The sequence below is a fragment of the Spermophilus citellus genome (assembly GCF_964194105.1).
Source record: "Spermophilus citellus genome assembly, chromosome: 4".
Taxonomy (NCBI): Eukaryota; Metazoa; Chordata; class Mammalia; order Rodentia; family Sciuridae; genus Spermophilus; species Spermophilus citellus.
The window spans coordinates 117,873,316-117,893,918 of record NC_138185.1 but is presented as its reverse complement, the minus strand read 5'-3'; the positions used below and the strand labels follow the sequence as shown (position 1 = coordinate 117,893,918).

Here is a 20,603-nt window from a genome sequence, read left to right as displayed (position 1 = left end):
GTATGTGATTAAGGCAATACCCTGACATCATCTGCACCTATCAAGAATGACCTTTTACTTTTTTTTTTTAATATATTAGGAACAGAATGGGTGGATCCAGAAGACCCAACCGTCATTGCAGAAACGGAATTATTGGGGGCTGCAGCATCCATTGAGGCTGCTGCTAAGAAGTTAGAGCAACTGAAGCCAAGAGCAAAACCTAAAGTGAGTGTTGCTTTGTAGTTTCTTGGTTACTTGTATAATATCAGTCGGTCTTCTAGGGGCTGACCTTGGAACTCCACGTGCAGCAGGGAGCTTGTCTTCTTCCCCGGGGTTAAACTAGCAAGTAGCAAACTGCTCCACCTGCCCAGCATCTTTTTACAGAGTATGGAAAAAAACAGTGGGTGAGTCTTTCAGGTTAACCACCCAGAAAAATACCTCTGGGCATCCAGAGGAAGAATCAGGGTGTTTACAATCTTGACTTAGTTCCATTTATAAAGCAGGCAGTGGGCGCTTCCTGCACGTTCCTGAACATTCCTGATCTGAATGTGAGATTGTCAATTTCATTTTTCTGGTTTCCATTATGCCTTCTACAGAGAAATAGCAGTGTTGGGTCTCTCCTTTCCTTAGAATCCACAGAGAACACTGTGAACCTCAAAAGAGAACCCATTGACATACTTTTTCAGTGTGTACTAGGGACTAGGGTTGGCTGGTTTGTTTTTTCCATGTATGTTTGTCATCAAGATAAATGTTTAAAACGTAAGATCATGAGTGTGTGTTAAGAAAAATAGCCATTTAAAGGAGAGAGATACTTTTAGATTGAACAGGAGGAGGACACTTCCAAAATGAAAAGATGGTGACCTAGTCTTGGGGCAAAGCCAGCCAGATTGACTATCTTCAGCAGGAAGATGGTGAAAACAGAGGAGGCCTCTTTTTCTTCCCATTTAAACAATGTTTTACTGGTACCTGTAACTTTCCTCCTTTCCAAGGACCCAATACATTAGGAAATGAAATTTGGCTCTTTTCTACAAGAAGAGTTGATGCCCTGGCTTGGGTATTTCATTCTGCCTTGTTGTGTAAGACCATAGAGCACCGAAATGCACCATCTCACCCAGCAGCAGCTCCTGGACTGATGTTGTGTGTAAAATACACAAGAGGATATAATGAGCCATTAAACTTAGGAGCATACTTAAAACCCTCTAGTTCTCAGGACATATCTCCTGATCATCTTCCTAGACTCAGTGAAGGCATTTAAACTTTTTGTCAACAAGATGTAACATAGGTGTTTTAACTTTTGATTTGGGGGGTTACCAGGGTTCTCTCTGTTGGTCTCTAACCTGAGTATCTTGTATTGTCTGATATTGTCAGTTTTTCTTACAAACTTAAGAGCTAAGAATGGGTATAGAGACAATTCCATTTTCTGGTTACATCTTTGTTTCTGCTTTATAAATCAAGTTCATCCTGAATGAAATGTGTACCTTAAACTTAAGAATCAACCACTGGCTAGGATTTAGAGGTCTGGTAGATTTTTCTCCCCTTTTTCCTTACCCAATTTATTATAAGCAACCTCTTCCCATAAGTGGGAAAAACTCCATGTCTCCTCATGACTGAAGTCATGTCAGTAGACACTTTGATTCCACTAGAGATTTAGCTTTGTCCTGATGCAGGGTCCTTCTGACCTCTTTATCAGTCTCTAATCCCTGGGTTTGCTCTTTTTATTCATGTATTGACTTCTTGATTCTTGACTGGAAGAACCAAGTTACTAGAGTCCTACCCCATAGGATTGTTGTTGAAACAATTAATGAGCTAAAATAGGAATGCAGTGCCTGACATGCCACGAAACTCAGCAAGTGATAACTACATCATCATCGTCACCATAATCATCACCAAAAACATACTTCTAGGTCTTACTATTATTCTAGGAAAATGACTGAAATAAACATTATTCTATAGATCCCTGGTAGAGAGGGGAGCTGACACTGATCAAATACAAGTCTCTTGCCAGAAAATCTTCTAGGTACTTTATATTTTAACTCATCTGAGCCTTGCAAAGAGTCTGCCGGGAATCAGAGGCACCAAGATGTAGGGTCTTTTCAAGGTCAAATCACCATGACGCACCTGGGAGGGGCACACATGGACTCTGAGCAGCAGTTTTAGTCTGCCCCCCCCCCCACTGTAAAAGAAGGCTGATCTCATCCCTCAGGGGCTGTTGTATTGTGCACAAACCTTTGAATCATTAATCCCACCTCCAGGAACCTATCCTGAGGAGGGAATCCAAGAGAAGTGTGTGTGAGAGGTATTCCTTGCAGCCTTATCTATAGCAATGAGAAGCAGGATGTGAGAAATGTTGAAGTATTAAAACATAGAAATTATGTGTGTGGAATGATGTCAAAGGGAAAACATTCAAATATGTGTACTCACTATGATTACAACCATTTTTAAAAATGGATGTGAAGGAGATCTGTAGAGAATGGATAAGAAATGATAATAGAATTGGGACAATGGAGGGCTCTGTGTTTTAAATTTTCATGAAACAATATTTTAAAATAACAGCATTTAAAAATTAGTAATGACTGCTGAAGTAAGCTAGTGAGGACTTTGTATTAGCAGTGAGGGTTTTGTAGGAAAGCCAAGGAATCCTTCAGTAAAGGTTGAAGTTGACATCACCGATGATTTGAGTCCCTTACATGAAGGTGCCTACTTCAGTGCCTCCCACCTTAACATTAGGAAGGGTGCATGGTACTTCTAGAACACTTTAGAATGGTCTACTGCCTATGTTTTCCTGGTAACCAGAGGTTCCTGCCACATAGGTATTTTCTGTAAAACTGAAAGAAACCATCGACTCAAAGCAATTGCTATTACAGCCCTATTCCTATAACTTTATCTACCCCCACCACACACAGGCACACACCCACAAACATGGCTTCCTTTCGTAACTAGGGAGCATTTGCACTGTTCTGAATCATAGTTTGGGGAAGGGGTAATAATTTTGTTTCAACTGCTCTGCTCACCACACATCTTCAGGTTGCCTGTTTTTTTAAAAAAAAAAAAATGATCCATGGTTTATGAGATGATTCTGTTATATTCTGACCTCAGGCCCTTAAATTTTAAGTATCTCCTTTTTCCTGGAATCTCCCACATATGAATGACGAACAAATGATACACTATTGAATCCACTGTTCACTTGGGAAGATGAGGTAAGGGAAAAATAAGAATGCCCAAACGTGCTGGTGCATGTGCTGACAATATCGCTAATGGCGCCGTTTCCACACCTGCAGACAGACCTGTGCTCCAGAGGCAGGTTTGGAAGTTGCTGCAATGGTGACCATCCCCTGCAGCTGTAGCCTTCAATGCTGTGCCTATTCTCAAGCTCAGTCAAACCTGGATGCCTTTTCTGCAGGCCTCTGTGTGATATGTTTGATATATTAGGTTGTTATTTAATCCAACTATATATCAAACATATTCCTACAGTGTCTTGCCCTGTCTCCGGGGGTTCGTAACAAAGTTTATAAGGCAACAGGAAAGAATATGTTAAAATCATAAATAGAGTTAGAAGATGGAGTGTTCATTACATTTCATTATGTTTTATTCCAGTTCTTCTTATAGCATTTGAGACCTGTATCAATAATTTTAGATTATTTGTTTATTAGAGAAACAAATCATAATTACTGATGTTTCATAAGAGCTTGAGATATTTTGTACAGCTTAGTTGTGTACTTGATTTTAAATAATGGAAGATTCCAACTCATGTCTATGACATGAGATAAAGGTTAGGATTTTAACCTCCAAACACATCTAGATTTGTATTTTGTCTCAGCTCATTTTTATCCTGATCTTCAGTGGTAGAATGCTACACCTAGCATGGGCAAGGCTCTAGGTTCAATCCCCAGCAGCACACACACACACGCACACACACACACACACACACACACACAATTTTTATGATCAGTTAAAATTCAAAGAGCACAAATCAATTATCTGTAACTTTTCTTTCTACTTAGAGTATGAAAATACATAAGCAAAATTAACTATATCAGTTGGTGAGGCATGGGCTTTACACAAACCTCAGTTAAGACTGAATATAGCTAATAAAGGTAATACAATGTGGACATTATTGTGTTGAATTTTCTGTTACAGATGAACTCATCAGCAGAAGTTGATAATACTTATAATAAAATGACAATCAGAAAGTAATTCCATAGCCTAATTGGTTGTGGCAGGAAGTTTGGAATTATGGTATAGAAAACATTTTTTTTTCTGGTATATAACAGGCACCTTTGGCTGGTTTTGACATCTTCCTCAGAGACCAACCAATGAAGCATGTGTGTGAGTTCATTCTGAGTTCTCTCACTAACAAATTTTATAAACATGGCTTTCTGGAGAAAAAAAAACTATGCTTATGGCTCAGTTTTTTGGAGAAAAGAAGTTCTTTTTTTAATAAGCACCCATGAGTATACAAATGAGCAATGTCCTATCCAGAAAAGTGTCCTGGCTATGTCTAGAAGCCATCACCAGGGTGCTTATAGTCAAATGTGTAGTGACAGGATCACAGATCACAAATGACACAGGGCAGGGATATGCAGTGTTGGAATCCTGGCTTCTGGACTTGTGAAGTGACGACTGTCCCTGAAGTCCTTTCTCATTGAGGAGTGATCTGTGTGTGTCAATAGATGCTCTGCTGGGTGAGTTTTGAGGGCCTGCCCCAATCATCCCACCTTTACACAGTGAGGGGACAGTGGCCTTTGTTTTGAGTCCACTTGCTATTATTTAAAATGACAAAGGGCCTGAAAATAAACAGAAAGTCATTATGAATCCAAACAGTTTTTAAAGGACCTTCAGATGAAGCCCATTAATTTAAAGTGGTGGGAATTTCACGTTTATTTTGGTGATATTGCTATTGACCAGCGCACCTTCTGATCAAAGGCAAGCAGATGTTCAGGGAGGGGCAGAAGCAAATGAGCGTTTTCTGTCTGGCTAAATTGTGGGCTTTGGGCTTGTGTGCTACTCATCGACTCCAGGCCAGAAGGCCTATAGGGTAAAAAGCAATTGTGTGTGGGGAACTCATCCAGGACACATTCCCAAGTGGCGTGACTCCCAGAAGTGTAGGCCACTAGCTCCTTGTCAGGCCCTCCTCACACACAAGGAGGAGGGGCATAGACATAGAAAATGTATCTGATTAGATCTTTGGAATAATGCTGTTATTATTTCTTTGTCCATGCTTCCTATGCAGACATTCAAGTGTCCCCCTTTCTTGAGAGCATGATGAAATCTTTAAGAATTTCTACATCAGAAATAGTAATTAGAAGATCATTTCAGTAATAGTATTAATTTTCATTTTGAAAATAACAAGTAATGAAGCAATGGATGCCACAGGAGAAACCACTCCCAAGGTACTCATCATGCAAGCTTGGCCCTTTTCCAATGGAAAGTGCATGAACATGCATTTACTGCTAATTTGGATATAGAGGGTGGCACTTTCCTGGTCACAGGTATAACCATTTGACAGTACTTTCTCTCTCTGTTGCCCACTTGGTCTGTTTAGTCTCCCTGGAGCTTTTCTGAGACAAGGACAGCCTGGGGGAGGGGACCAGGCAAGCTGTCCAGGCCTGGGCTCTTGGCAGTTCCAATTGTTCTGAGAGATTTACTTTTTGTTAGAACTAATAAGGGTTTTGGTCCTAGAGCCAACCCACGCATGGGTCCTCTAAAAGAGAAGCTGATCTAGCTCTTGTGCAGTTTGGCCAAGGCCTTCCCCCAAGGCATCTCTCAGTTCAAAACAGAAGCAAGCTGATAGAGCTGGACTCATGACAGAAAATGGAAAAACATGACTGCCTGTTTCACGTAAGATTCCAACTGGCAGGAACATACCACATTTGTGTTGCTGGAGTCTAGGTGTTGGCTTCCTTTTTTCCCTGAAGGACATTTAAATTACATGCAAAATGTTCAAGCTTTTAAAAAGTATATCCAATAAACATTTTTTAAGTTTCTGATACATGACCTTGCTTTTAATAGTCACTATTCTCCAAGATTTTTAGTAACACAAAGGAAAGTATAATACCTAACTGGAGCTAGGTGTGGTGGCACACACCTGTAATCCCAGCAGCTCAGGAGACTGAGGTAGGAGGATCACAAGTTCAAAGCCAGTTTCAACAACTTAGAAAGGCACTGCAACTTAGTGATATTCTGTCTCAAAAAATAACAAGGCTGGGGATATGGCTCAGTGGTTAATGCCCTGGGTTACATCCCTAGTACCAAAAAAAAAAACCCAACTAGAAAGATGATACTTGAGTGATAAACTGTTAGAAAAATGCCATTGTATTTTTGGACTCTCGACAAGGCAGTCCCTCAATGGAGGGTTTCAAGGGGGGAGGCAGAAATCAGGACCATGACCCTAGGGCCATCTCCTAAGGATGCCATTGACTCATTCACCTCCAAGTTCACTGGGGAAGGGGCTGCAGAAGCTTAATTCACAAAGAGGACCACAGGAGGGAATGTTTCCCCCTTGTCCAGCATTGCCCAGGAGCCCTTCAGGGAAGTCGGGTGGACCAGTAAAGATGCAGCTGGAAGTAAGTGGGGCTTCTGTGAAGATGGAAGAGAGAAAAACGTAGCTCTTGCTTATTTTGGTCAAAATCTTCTAAAGAGTATAATAGGAAATGTTAACATGTCTAAGCTAAAGACCAAGAGAACAGAGCTGTTTCTCATAAACAGAGAAGTGATGAACTCTGGTACCTAGAAAGGGACAGTGAAGACCTGAAGTCACATGTCAGAGCCGAGCAGTGACCAATGCCCATTTTGTCCAGTGCCCCTCTGAATCATGTGTCACTTGTTGCTTTCTTTATTTTTATTTATTCTTCTTTTGTAATTAGATTGTAATCAGAAATGGCAGGTAGAATCTTCATTAGAACTAAGAATATCACATAGGATTCACACAGATAAAAAAACTACCTTAGCTGAAAGACTGAAGTCCAATTTTTAAAACCACACATGAAAAAATATAGTAGTAGAAGTAAAAATGAAATGACTGGCTGAAAGTTCTTTAGCATCCACTGAGAGTCAGTTATCCTTTAGATCCACAAATTATTACTTCTAACACCCATCAGGTGGGTAGGAGAGAATGAAGAAGAATGAGTCATTGGGAAGATTATGTTCTCAGAATCCCTGAAAGGCCAAAACCCAAAATAAAAATGAGAAAAGGACTCCCTTTTCCCTCTCCCTTTCCATTCTTCTTTCCCTCTCCTACTCCAGTGGGAACTCTGGCTCCTGAAACTTGAGATATGTTAGAGCAAAACAGGGGCCTTGAATGCTCTCTTGAGCTCCCAAGAGTGGAAAGTGGGCTGGAAGGGAGCCAACCCAAAGTGTAACCTTTCCCAAGAGGGCTATCACCAGGCCTCTCACTTTTTAAAAGGTCACCTACAGAAGATCAGCAAGCAGGAAAAATAACAACGAAAGGACACTTAGACCTTTCTCAAAGCTATAAAAAAAAAAATCCCAGATGAGAATAAATCCATCACAGTCTGGAATCTACCAGATAGGCCAGGAAAAACAATGGCTATAAGAGCTGGATGTGGCCCAGCCAGTAGCCTTTTTAGTGGAGGAGACTAGGGTAGGGGACATTGTACCCAAAGATGAGAGAGACTCACCTCTGAGGGGCTGCAGCCAATACCCTCATCAGGAAGAGTAGATTCTTCTTGCATCTGTTAGCACTTTTCTCAGCTGTTTTGTTAAATAAGAGCACCTCTTGGGCTGGGTTGTATCTAGCTCAGTGGTAGAGCACTTGTCTAGCATGTGTGAGGCACTGGGTTCAATTCTCAGCACTGCACATAAATAGTAAATAAAAATAAAAGTCCATTAACAACTAAAAATATATTTTTTTAAAAAAAGAGTACCTCTTGGTAAAATGCCTGGTGTTTACATTAGTATGCACATGAATAAATGTCACAAACTCTGAATGCTAGTTAAGATATGCAGGCAGAGTGTAGGATTCATAACCCAGGCCCTCAAACAGGGCAGGAGCCTGCCCCCATGGTTCAGGAGTGGACAGTGAATGATGCAGACACTTATTCTATGTGTTTCTCCTCCTACCATGTGCATTTTCCTCTGGCTGCATGCTGGAATTACTGCTTTAGAATGGATGCACCCATTCAACAACTATTTATCACAGGGCTCTTCCACCTGATTCTGTGCAGAGAGACATAAATTGAGTAAAATACAACATGTACCCTAAAGCAGATCACAGGCTGGTGGGATTAACTGGCATTTGTTTTGCTTAGTCTGGGCCAGCAGTTCCCATGGAGTAGTCCATAACCACCTCCCTTAGAAATAAGCATTCCTCACCCAGATCTGCCAAAGCAGAATCTGCATCATGAACCAGATCCTCTGGCAATTCTGCAGCCAGGACTGTCTGTTCAGGCCATATTTTCTTAAGTTCTTTGCCTTCAGTTGATGCAGTAATTTTAAAGAAATAGAAAACCACATATAGTAAGATCAGTCATTCTCACTTGAAGATTATTTCAACAGTCTCCACAGTCTTTATATAATCCAGTTGTGGAGAATTTCACTGTCCTCAGCCTCCCATAAGCAGATCCAGCTGCCTCAGGTCAGCAAAGTATCTCAGCTGAAGAGAAGACTGATAACTGCCCCTCTGGAGAGGGGACCCAGACCCCAGTGGTCATGGTACGTGGTCTGCAGCTTCCCCCATTGGGTCCCTTTGCAGCAGCTCTACATGGCTGTTCTTTTTCTCCCAGTCTCCCAGCTCCAGGAGGGATTATTCTGTTAACACATCCTGTGTTTTCATTGTGATCCTTTTATGTATGAAAGTCTTTCAGAGACTTTCTCTCCTTTTGCAATATGGCTAAGTGTATGCCTCCCCCACCCACAACCATCACTTCCCTTCTCCCAGACTCCATTCTGCAAGCTGGTAGAAGCCAGAGCTCACGGGACACTGGTTGGGACGTGCAGACCTTTCACCAAGTCTACTCGGCCTAGGGAGATCCTGTTTTCTCTCAGGCTTGAAGGTCCTGAAACATTAAGTGCAGCTGTTTTCAGCAGGAGAGAGAGACAGGGTGGGCATTTCATCCTAATGAGAACCCTGACACAGATCAACACAGGGATCCTACAAATACAGTGGGTTCCATCCTGGACTCCATCCAAGCTGGAGCATCTACACTCTGCCTTCCATGCCTATTGCCAGTGCAGTCAGCTTTGTTGAGCCTTTCTTAGGAAACTCTAGTACTTTCTAAGCAGAACAAATATCTCCTGGAGATTAGGTTTTGTGCAGTGTCTGTTTTAAAGCATTAGAGATTATTGGGGAGGGGGGAATTGGGGACCCATCAAAGAGCATTACAGAGCTGCCAAAGCCAGAAAAAAAAGTGGGTGTCAAAAGTATTTCCAAGTGGAATATCTATTTTAAACGTGTTTTTTTGCCAAAAAAAAAAAAAAAAAAAAACCTCCAGAGCAGCGGAAGGTGTAGGAGTCCCTTCAGTTCAGTTCAGTACTGTGATATAAGATGATTCTCTCAGATCTGCCCATGCTAAAGCTTGGCACTTAATTTTAAGGAAATTCATCTTTATGGATCATAAAATTTGGGAAATCAGAAATCTGGTGACTCTGTACTCTACATTGTAACGTGAACTCAGGCTTAGAGCTCATGATGTAGTCAAGCCACCTGAGACAAAAGTCTGGGAGACTTAGGGGCTACCCTGGGCCTCCATTTCCTTTTCTGCAAAAGAGAGTGCCATTCCCTTTTATGTCAAAAATTCTGTGATTTCCATAGTGGCTTAATCTGTCATGTGCTTGACTTTCTTTTGCAGAATAAATTGTTGGAAAAGCTCTTAATCTCAAGGTCATTAAATATACACACATCCACACATATATCTATATCTACATTAAGTCTAGTGTAGTTTATTTGGGAACTGAGCATAAGAGTACCTTTTATGTCAATGTCTTAAGAAAAGTCATTTTTGTATTTCGGTAAATAAATTCTATATCCTGCCAACCCAAAATGCATCCAGGGGAGCTAAATTCATTTCTCTCCTGAATACTCTTTGAGCAGACTCTGTCAGAGATAAGAAAAACATGTACAGATTCTGTTTCAGACGTTATAAAATTCTTATGAAAAAACTTATTCAATGCATGTCCAGTGGATCATTCTTCAAATTCACTAGATATGCATTGAAATTAATTTGGATAAAATGGGTTACAAAATAACAATTAATTGGCATTTCTCATTGTTCAAGATATGGCCATTAAGAACAGGGGTCTGGAAAAGAATTGTATCCTTCCTGTCTGATGTTTCATTTGGGCCCATGCGCAGGCTGATTTTGAACCTCTGGCCTTATCAGCTTCATTGATGCCCTAAGACCTAGGCTAATAAAAGCTCGTCATTTGAAGTCAGAGATATTAGGTGTTAGATTCTAGCTTCAATTGTTCATTTTTCCATGTACCCTTGGGCCAAATACTCCACTTCCCTGAGCCTGAGTTTTCCCACTGTAAAAAATTAGGATAAATATAATTTCAATATAGGATTTTTTTTTCTTGGTGAGACTAAACAAGTTAGTATACATAGCAGTGCCTAACAAAATGCTTGGCACATAGTAGGCACTCTTAAACATGAATTCCTATTGCACATTGTGAATGTACTTAACACCACTGACTTGTACACTTAAAATGGACTAAAAGGGTAAACTTTATGCTATGTATATTTTACCGCACATATAGAGAAAAGTGTTGCTGTGGCTGACCATCATTTTTTCACACCAGACACGTTTAACATTCTTTGAGCTAAGGACAGCTTAACCAAATTGACTTAATGTCATAGAATTTTAATACTGGGGACCTCGAAGGTCTTCCAATCTGACCACCCCACTGTGATGCTCCATCCTTCCTAGCCTGGGACCACAGTCTTTCCACTTACCCTACTTTCCCAAAACTGCTTCCCAACTTCCTGGGTTGTTCTGGCCACGGGGGAGTTAGTGGTGGTGAGCAGGGTTCGCCCCAAGGTGGAACCAGTCTTCATGTGTCCAAGTGACTGAACAGACTACACCTCAATGTCACTTTATCTTGATTTGTTTCCCCCACTGGACAGTCTGCGGTTAATATATGAGTCCCTCTGTGCTCAGCCACAGAAATGCAAATACTACTTTGCTTTTGTTTTTACTCAAGAAAAGTAAGACTTCGGAACAAATTACCATCTTTCCATTTTTCAGGGCATCTTTGAGCCTTAAGCTCTGGCAGAGTGTGCCACAAGTCACTCTTTTGATTTTGATGATTATTATTTTGATGTGGGTTATTGGTGCTGCTGGAACCTTTTGAGCTTATCTGTTCACAGTGAATTTGTTTCTCTAAAGATTCTGGTCTGGAAGAATAGTTTGCCTTAGAATTTCCTGATTTAAAACTTGTATAGAATGTCACTGTTAATGGCTTTTACCTTCTAAAGTGGGGGGTGGGGGTGAGACAGACCCAGCAGCAGATGGAGAGGCCTCCTGAGAGCTTAGGCCTTTCTTCTGGGCTGTGGTTTGTCCACAAAAAGCAATAGGCAAAGGAAGAGCCAGATGACAGCAGTAAGTAGTCTGGCAGAAAGAACCCTTTATGAATATGAATTGCACATGACATGGTTTTCTTTTGATTATAGCAAGCAGATGAGACCTTGGATTTTGAAGAACAGATCTTGGAAGCTGCTAAATCCATTGCTGCTGCCACGAGCGCCCTGGTCAAATCAGCTTCTGCAGCCCAGAGGGAGCTGGTGGCCCAAGGAAAGGTAGGTAAACCTGACTGGCCGGTGATAGAGCACTCCCCAAGAGGGAGCAGCCAAGGAAGAGAGAGAAAGCCTTTGGCTCTGCCAAGGAAATGTGTGATGTGCTTCTCTCCCTGAGTTGCCAGGCTTTGCCCCGACCGCTGAAAACTGTTTGCTTAAACTCGTCTGACCGAATAAAAGGCTTGGCTTCTGGGCCTCTCATCTGCTTCTTGTTAAGGATCGTATCCCATTCCAGACAGCCATCAGGGCTGAACCAGATACTTATATTCCCACTGTACATTAGGCTGTTTAAAGATGTAAACTGTCATAGTTTCCTGGTGAATGACCCGATAAGCACCACAGTCAGGGGTTTTGTGATACCACTTTCCAACTGCAAATGGCTCCATTTGCTTTTAGGACTGTTGAGCTGAACGCTGGCCAACTTTGCAGTTAGCACTTTTCTAAGTCTCTTGGTCAAAAAGCCAGTGTGGGTTTAAACTTGAGAGTTCTTTAGTCTGCTTCATGTCCAGTCCTCCCTTCTGTCTGCACTAGCAGAAAAGCCTGACTGTTTTTCTAATGGTTCAGAAGAGGACTTCTGGATATGCGCAGTCTTCCCATTGAAAATATACCAGGTGTCCTGTTATTCCTCTACAACATGGAACCACCCTATCAAAATGTGTCTTGCAGAGAGCCTCCCAAGGCACTACAGCAGCCTTTCAAGTGGTGGGTCTAGGGAATTTGGTGACTGTCATTGTCAGTTACTTATGTTTGATATTAAAAGGCCTTTGCTCTCAGGGTAGAGAGATGGATCATATTTTATACAGACAAGAAGTCATGCCTGACTGGTGGCTGTGCCTCTTCCCCCAGTCTTTTATGAGCTTAGCCACATACTTTGACTTTTCTTTCTAAGACATTGTGTGATGTTACTCGGTATCAATGCTGTGGGTCTCCCCACCTGGCACATTAGCTTCTCCTTTAGCACCTGCAGATCCAGCAGGGGCCGAGCTTGTCTTGTGTCTTTATCAAGTGCTTGTTGATTAGTCAAGATGTGAGGACCACAGATGAATTGTCAAACAGAAGATCCTACCTAAAAATTTCAGTTTACTTCAACATCTAAAGGGTTGGCATTGTACTCAACACAGCACTGGATACCAGAAAAATCTACCTTGACTATGGCATACTTCCATGGAACTTACATGTTCAAGCATTTTAAAAGGTGGCAGAGGAGGTTCTGCTGATCCTAGGTGAACTATAAAATAATATATAAGACCATGGGATTTGACCTTTTATATTCAGCAGGTGCCTATAATTGGTGACAGATCCATAGTTTCATTTCCAAATTGAGATACTCATCCCTTCCCTCAATGGCACCTCCCACCCTGTGAAGGTATTTCCCCTCCAAACTACATCCTCTAGATCTGCAGGAAAATCCCTTCTTCCCAAAGATGCTCCTTACTTCCCGCCTCTTACTTCTTTCCCCACCTCTGACAAAATAAGACCCTCCTTTAAGATGGGGTTCCACACTCAACCATATAGAGGGAAATGCACTGCCCTTTTCTAATATCACCTGCCTGAAACTCAGGCAGGTTACTGATCAGGAAACTTTTTAAGTTTCCCTTTTCACTTGAAAGAGGACACCTTGGTGGCTTCCATGTTTAAATTTTGCTATCTATCTGTGACAAGGCTGTGTACTTCCTTGGGGCAAGGTCAGCAGAGGACAATAGCAGCAATTCATCATTCCCGAGCCATTTCCCAGAAACACAGTACCTGGCAGTTCCCATGGCATCTTGTAGCCCTGGGGGAAACCAGCCAGGATGTGCAGGTGTAGTATGGTCACAGCCAGGGTCCCATAAGGTAAAGTGTTGCTCTATTCTCGGGCCAGTGTTGTTGGCAGGAGTCACCAGAGAGTAATGTGTGTCCAGCTGCAGAGAAAGGGCGTGCAGGGGCTGCAGATTACTTTGGCCTTCCAGCACCCACTGCAGGTTTCCCACTCCCCTTTCCAGGTGGGCTCCAGCCCCGCCAATGCTGCCGATGACGGACAGTGGTCACAGGGACTCATTTCTGCCGTGAGTTACCTTCTTCCTTCTTTGCTTTGTGGATCCCCTGAGGGAGGTTTGGGCCTTGGGTCATTTCTCTGTTGACTATCCTCAGGCCCGGATGGTGGCAGCTGCAACCAGCAGTCTCTGTGAGGCCGCCAATGCCTCTGTTCAGGGACATGCCAGCGAGGAGAAGCTCATCTCATCTGCCAAGCAGGTCGCTGCTTCTACAGCTCAGCTGCTTGTAGCCTGCAAGGTGAAAGCCGACCAGGACTCAGAGGCCATGAGGCGGCTACAGGTAATGGTCACTGATGCTGGTGGGAAAATACTCCTGTTGGAGCGGGTAAGTGTCACCAAAGGGGACAGTCTCACTTCCTTGGCATGACCCACCAGGCCTTCATCAGCCAGCTCTGTCCCACTGTCCAGCCTCATCATCTGCCTCCTGCATCCATGCATTCTACACCTGCTGCCCCACCAAGGTCACATCTCCACCTGGGACTTGAGGGCTGATATCTTGGGGCCCTTACTCACCTGGGATGCCTGGATCTCCTTCCTGCCAGCCCAACTGGGCAAACTCCTACTCATCCTTTGTGACTCACCACAAAGTCACTTCTTTTGGGAAGCCCTCCTTGAATTCCTGGGGCTTGGGCACTCAGTCCCTCCTGCCTCCTGCCAGAGCTCCTGGCCTGAACAATCTTATGGTTCCTGTGTCACATGGCATGGCACCATGTTTATTTTGCTATCTATCTGTGACAAGGCTGTGCACTTCCTACATACCATGTCTTCATCTTGGTATTTCTCTCACCAGAGCCAGTGCCTCTCTTGGAGGATGCCCTGAATCAGCGTTTACCCAGCAGGGAGTGAAAGCACTGTGAGCAATCTGAGCATTGCTAAGGTTTCCCAGAGCCCAGAAAGCATAGTGCCAAAGTTGACAATCAAATCCTTCCCAATGCATATATGCCCTGATCATTTTAATTATAAAAAATACTTTAAATGTTTGAATAGAAAAACCATTTAGCCTCAACATCTCCACACATCAGTGTTTCATTGTTTCCTGTTCTGTTATTATCTACATATAAGATAGTCTTGTCTGGTTGTAATCATAGCAAGACACGTTGTGCTTTCTTTTTGCTTCACGTGTTGTCATACACATTTTTCCTCCTAAAGATAAGGCTCCATTCTCATGAGTCTCATTTTTAATAATTGCATGATATTACACGCATGATGATGCCAGAATTTTCTTATATATTGGACATTTTGTTTCTTTCCAATTTTCTGGAATTTTATTACTGTAAAGTGTCAAAATGTAGATTGTTTATATTGCTAAAATATATTTATATAAGTCATGAATGAAATCATAAAGGGCAGAAATATTTGAACCACTCCATCAGAACTCAGAATTCTTGTTTTATTTTGGAAGTCCCAAAGTGTTTCTGTAACGTGACCCTCCCAAGTCTCTCTGACCCACCTCCCTCACTCTTACTGACTTTTAGAGAGAAGTAGGAGCTGTGTATTTCTGAATGTTGCAGTTCCTGAGTTTTGGGGACACTTCTGAGGGAAACAACCTGAATTACAAGAGACCTAGCTGCAGCCCTGCCTCTGCCACATACACCATGTTCTCAAGTCACTCAGAACTTTTGAGACCTCAGAAGCTTCATCTGCAGTGTCAGGGTGGAGATGTCCATGTGGACTTATGAGGGTCAAACAGCATAGTGGACATGAACATAGTTTCAGAATTTCTAACAATTCACACAGGTTAAACACAGCACCAGTCTTGTTACCTGATTTATAGACACTACGGTGTCATGTCTGAGCCCCTTACAGACAACTCGGGAGTTCTCTGGAGCTCAACAAACCTATATCCAGGATCTTAGACAAGTTCCTTAACCTCAGTCTCCATATCAGAAAAGTGGGGCTACAGAGCCCCTTAGAGAACCAGCACAATATGAGGATTTGTCATATGTTAACTTGCTTTCCTTCCTCTTCTTGTGCAAGTCCTTGTGATCCTCATTGGTCACTTTAGATCATCAACTAGAAGGGCCAGCTAACTTCGGAAAAAAAATCTCAATTTTCTCATTGCTAACTTCTGATTGAAGGGTGCTGGGTAAGGAATATGGTAGGCTTGCTAAAGCTTTGACTGCCATTAGAAGAAAATTCCAAACTTCAGCTGGCAGAGGACAAGTCCCCAGGCTCATGCTTCATAAGTATTAAGAGTAAGCCAGAGCTAGTCATAGTGGTGCCCACCTGTAATCCCAGGAACTGCGGCAGGAGAATTGCAAGTTCAAGGCCAGCCAGGGAAACTTAATAAGACCCTATCTCAAAATAAAAAATAAAAACATCTGGGTACATTGCTCAGTGGTAGAACACCCCTGGGTTTCATCCCCGTTACTGGGGGTCAGGGGAGAGTAAGCCCCAGAATGGGCAACAGCCTTTAACAAAGATGTAGACTCCACATTGAAAAGCTTTTCTATACCTGTCTCTAGCAATTTGCCCTATCCTTAAGCTTGTGGCATAAAGCTCAACTATGACTTAAAGTATAGCAGTCCTGGGTACTGTGAGACTCCCGGTGCTCCATGCAGGGGTGGGTACCCCCTTGCTTGTGTGCTCATAGTCCCTTATTCACTCAGATCATCTGCAGTAGATGATAACTCTGGATACCCCCTGTGCCAGGTTCTAGGGATGCAGAGATTCAAATTACTGTTCCTGCCCCAAGTTGTCACTGTCCAGGAGGGAGATAGGCAACAACATGTCCTCAAGTACACGCTATTTGATGGGGAAGGCAGCCATGGTTTCCTAGGCCAAGGAGGCAGCCCTAAGCACACTTCTATTAATACACACAGAACATTGCTATCGTCGCTTACTACATGATTGTAATTCCCTTCAAAAGTCTGTACTCCTTGGGGGCCAAAAAGTGTACCTCATTCATCTGTGAATGAGCTGTGGGTAGGTAAGTGCCAGTGTTGGTAGAATCGATGGATGGATGGAGAGACACACGGATGCTCACAGGCTAAAAAGAACTTCTATGTTATAATTGAATGATAAGTTAACTCATGTTCTCATGAACTGTACCTTTATGTCATTCTCGCGGTTTTTAATGCTTTGATGTGCATTTTATTCCCCTTCCAGGCAGCAGGGAATGCTGTGAAAAGAGCCTCAGACAATCTTGTTCGTGCAGCCCAGAAGGCAGCATTTGGCAAAACTGACGACGATGATGTCGTAGTGAAAACGAAGTTTGTCGGGGGCATTGCTCAGGTTTGTGACTAAATATGTAATAACATTTATTCTCAAAACAGGTGTTGCATTATAATAGGTACAAAAAAGAACAGTGACTTAAATAAGCTTATTTTTCCTCATGTAACTGGGTGTAAGCAGTCTAGGGATGGTGTGATGATTCCTTCACTTCTGAGACCCAAACTCCATCTGCCTTATTCCACCACCCCTGAGAGAGTGCCCTTGGCCATTTGGTTTAAGACAGTTCAATTACCACCTCGGCTGTCCATCAACCAGGAAGAGGGAAGAAAGGAGAGGAGGACATGACCCTGAAGTTACACACATCACTTCTTCTCACATGCCATTGGTTAACCCTTGGTCATGTGACCATCCTAGCTGCACAGAAGACTGGGAAGTGTAGTATTAACCATCTACCTAGCTAGAAATCAGGGATTCTGTTTGTGGGGAGAAAATGAAACAGAAATTGGAGAATAGCAATGTTATTTAAATACAGGGATATATTTGGAGCTGCTGCTATCTCCTGCCATTTGGCCCCACAGAGAGAATGATCGCTTACTGTCTCCCAGAACTTTTAGAATATGTGGGATTGACTTAGTTAGGATTGCATTCTCATGTATGAAATGAGGAGGGAACTCTAGGAAACCAGCCTTGCAATTCTTTCCTGTGTGTTAACACAGATCCATTATATGAAACTGTTTTCCCTGTCAGTTAGCTCTTCCTGCAACTCTCCCTGTGTTTGGCAATGCACTGGATGTATTTTTACCAGAATGTGTTTCTTGATGTACTTCTTCCATTAGAAGTAACACAAAGAATGGTCTGTGGTCACACAAATCAGGAAAATGCTACATTCAATACTTCATCCCACCTTGGTCAGAGTACTCATTGGAATTTATATGACTTTCTGGAAAACAAACTTGCCCTTTTCACACAACTCCCAGTTAGTATCCCTCAGATCACCATAGAAGCATGAAGTAAATATAGTCTTCCCTCTGAATCCTTCCATGTGTTTTATGTCCTCGGTTTCAACCCAACATGGGTTGAAAATATTCAGAAGAAACATTGCATCTGCACTGAACATGTATAGACTTTTCTCCATGTCGGTACTCCCTAAACAATACAGCAATTATATATATAGTGCTCACATTCATTTCAGTATTATAAGTAGTCTAGAGATGATTTAAAGTATAAAGCAGGATTGCATAGGTTATATGCAAATACCGTGGCATTTTATATAAGTACTTGAGTACCCATGGGAGGGGGTGCTATGGAACTAGTCTCCCAAATGCCAAGGGCTAACTCTATATGGAGGCCATCTAGTGGTGACAGTCACCAGCTTTAGCTTTAAGAACACCTGGACTGGTTCCTTCTGTTGTAGTTAAGTGACCATAGGGAGGTAGACCCATACCTTTCAATTTTAGATTCCTTATTGGAAAAATGGACTTTTGATAGAGCATATGTCACAGGCTTGCCACAAAGATGACAAGGCAGCCTTCTGTGGAGTGCTCACATCCAAGCCTGGCACACAACAGTGATGCAGTAGGTGTTTGCTGTTCAGTCAGTGGCCAGAAATCAGCTCATTGTCTTGGGTCAGTTGGGTCATTGGTCTCAAAACCCAAACTATCACAAGCTAAGAGTACTGCTGTGTCCCATGGGAAACAGTGTGATTTCTTTAAAAGCATGAGATTATCTTGCTTGTTGCTCTTCTTCTAGATCATCGCTGCCCAGGAGGAAATGCTAAAGAAAGAACGAGAACTGGAAGAAGCAAGGAAAAAGCTGGCCCAGATCCGCCAGCAGCAGTATAAATTCCTACCCACTGAGCTGAGGGAGGATGAGGGCTAAGTCCAGGCCAGGATGGCGAGCCCCAGGAGCTAGCCCTGCAAGAACTGGAGAGACGGTGTTTCTGAGAGCCAGGCACTTACCTGGAAACTGCCAGCCCCTTCCCCCCGGGGCGAGTCCAGAGCCCTGAGTCCTGTTCTCACTTCTCTGTCCTGTTGGCACCGGCTGCATGATCCTGATGTCACACGGTACAGTGTCCCACCCACAGCTCCTCCGCCGCCTCCCCTTGTGCCTCGCCATATCTCAGGAGAGAGGGGTGCACGTTTTGTGAACTGTTACCAAAAAAGAGAAGTCAGTATTATGTCGTTCTCAGACACTTTTGCTTTCGTTGGTCTTCTCAAGGCCTGCTGCTGGGCCTCTTTGTGAAATCATACTAGGAAAAAAACAAAAACAAAAACACAGTGGTCCTGGGCAAAATCATTAATGTCATAGATACACATAGATATTCTTCTCCCTCTCAAGAGAACATGAAAGTTGGAGCTGGATATGGTAATAAAAGTCAGAAACACAAACCCAGGTGGACTCTGGGAGGGTGACTGAGGTCCTCCTTCCATGTCTTGAGCACTGGTTCACCCAAGGGGTGAAGAATCCCTGCTCCTGTTTGCACGCTTTCTTGCCTCAGTGTGTAAGCTCCTTGTACAATCTAGACCCATCTTGTATCCTGTGGCCCAGAAAATCAAACAGTTAATTTTTTTTTTCCCTCCATAATCCAAAGGGCAGAGTTGTGGGAGCCTTTCAGGGCTTGGTGAGCAGGGGCTGGAATAAAATGCATGGGCTCCTTATTCTGCAGAGGCTGTTTCAGTTCATACAGATTCATGTGCACAAACCCCCTTCCCAGTGACAGTCAGCGTGACAGCCCTCTTATGTATTTGGGTGGCTTCAGCCAGAATGAAGCGACTCCATCTTTAAGTCCCTTGTCACTAATCTCAGGAGACCAGAGTTCAAGATTGGAAGACATCTGTTGGGAAACCCATTATCGTCCCAAGAGGACTTTTTTTTTTTCTATATCTTAGTATTCAGAATCTATGCATCCTAAAATCAATGTGAACCTTTAACTACATAGTTTTGCTTATATGTAAGGTGAGAACATGGGGTGTTTTGGGAGTCCATCTTTTGGATGTCACACTTCCAGAATTTTATATTTTTTCCTCCTCTTTCCTTTTTTTCCTTTTTCCCTTCTCTGCAAAGAAGGGCATGTTAAGACCTTGAATTCTCCTTTAATCTGAGCCTTTACCCTTTACAATACATGGAGGATGAATGGCTTGTGGGATAGAGGTTAATGCCAGGTAGCAAGTGACTTTGAAAGAATCCGTAAGAGAAAGAAAGGAGTTAATGGAGGCACATGGTTTTCCAGACTGAAGACTGTTGAAGGCAGTCAACCTCTGCCTTTCCCTGTCTCATAGCTCCAAATTTTCAGCCAGGAGGAAAAATTGGTGCTCTGGTCCTCAAAAGATGTCATCTTTTGATCTTGGCCAATGATCCTACTTCAGCAGAGCCTAGCCCATGCCATGGTTTTAAGATATAAACTTGACAGTTTCCCACATTTATAAGATAACTTGTAAGTGCTACAAATATTGAAATTTCTTTTCAGACAAGTAGAAAGTTAGAGGAGTATAAATGACCCACAGGTGGAGAGCATACATTGGGGAGAGTGACACCAAATCTGATAAACAGTGGGGATCCCTGGCCTCTCAAGGAAAAGCAAGCCCAGTCCTGGCTCACCTTTCAGAGTATAGCTAATACAGCTCCTCACACCTGCACTGGGTGGACATTCTGAGGAGGATGCAGGGTGC

At 42.8% G+C, this 20,603-nt stretch overlaps 1 protein-coding gene across 7 annotated transcripts in view; it reads left to right on the top strand.

Annotated features, from left to right (window-relative positions):
- The window catches only part of TLN2 (talin 2), a 421,584-nt gene extending 401,435 nt beyond the window's left edge, over positions 1–20,149 (top strand). For all 7 annotated transcript variants that reach the window (XM_081293079.1, XM_081293081.1, XM_081293082.1 and 4 more), the window contains 6 exons: positions 80–204; positions 11,606–11,731; positions 13,711–13,773; positions 13,859–14,041; positions 16,870–16,995; positions 18,685–20,149. In XM_081293079.1, the coding sequence (XP_081149205.1) occupies positions 80–204; positions 11,606–11,731; positions 13,711–13,773; positions 13,859–14,041; positions 16,870–16,995; positions 18,685–18,813 (752 nt within the window). In that variant the 3' untranslated portion in view covers positions 18,814–20,149. The remainder of the gene's footprint in view (positions 1–79; positions 205–11,605; positions 11,732–13,710; positions 13,774–13,858; positions 14,042–16,869; positions 16,996–18,684) is intronic.
- Positions 20,150–20,603: the final 454 nt, after the last annotated feature.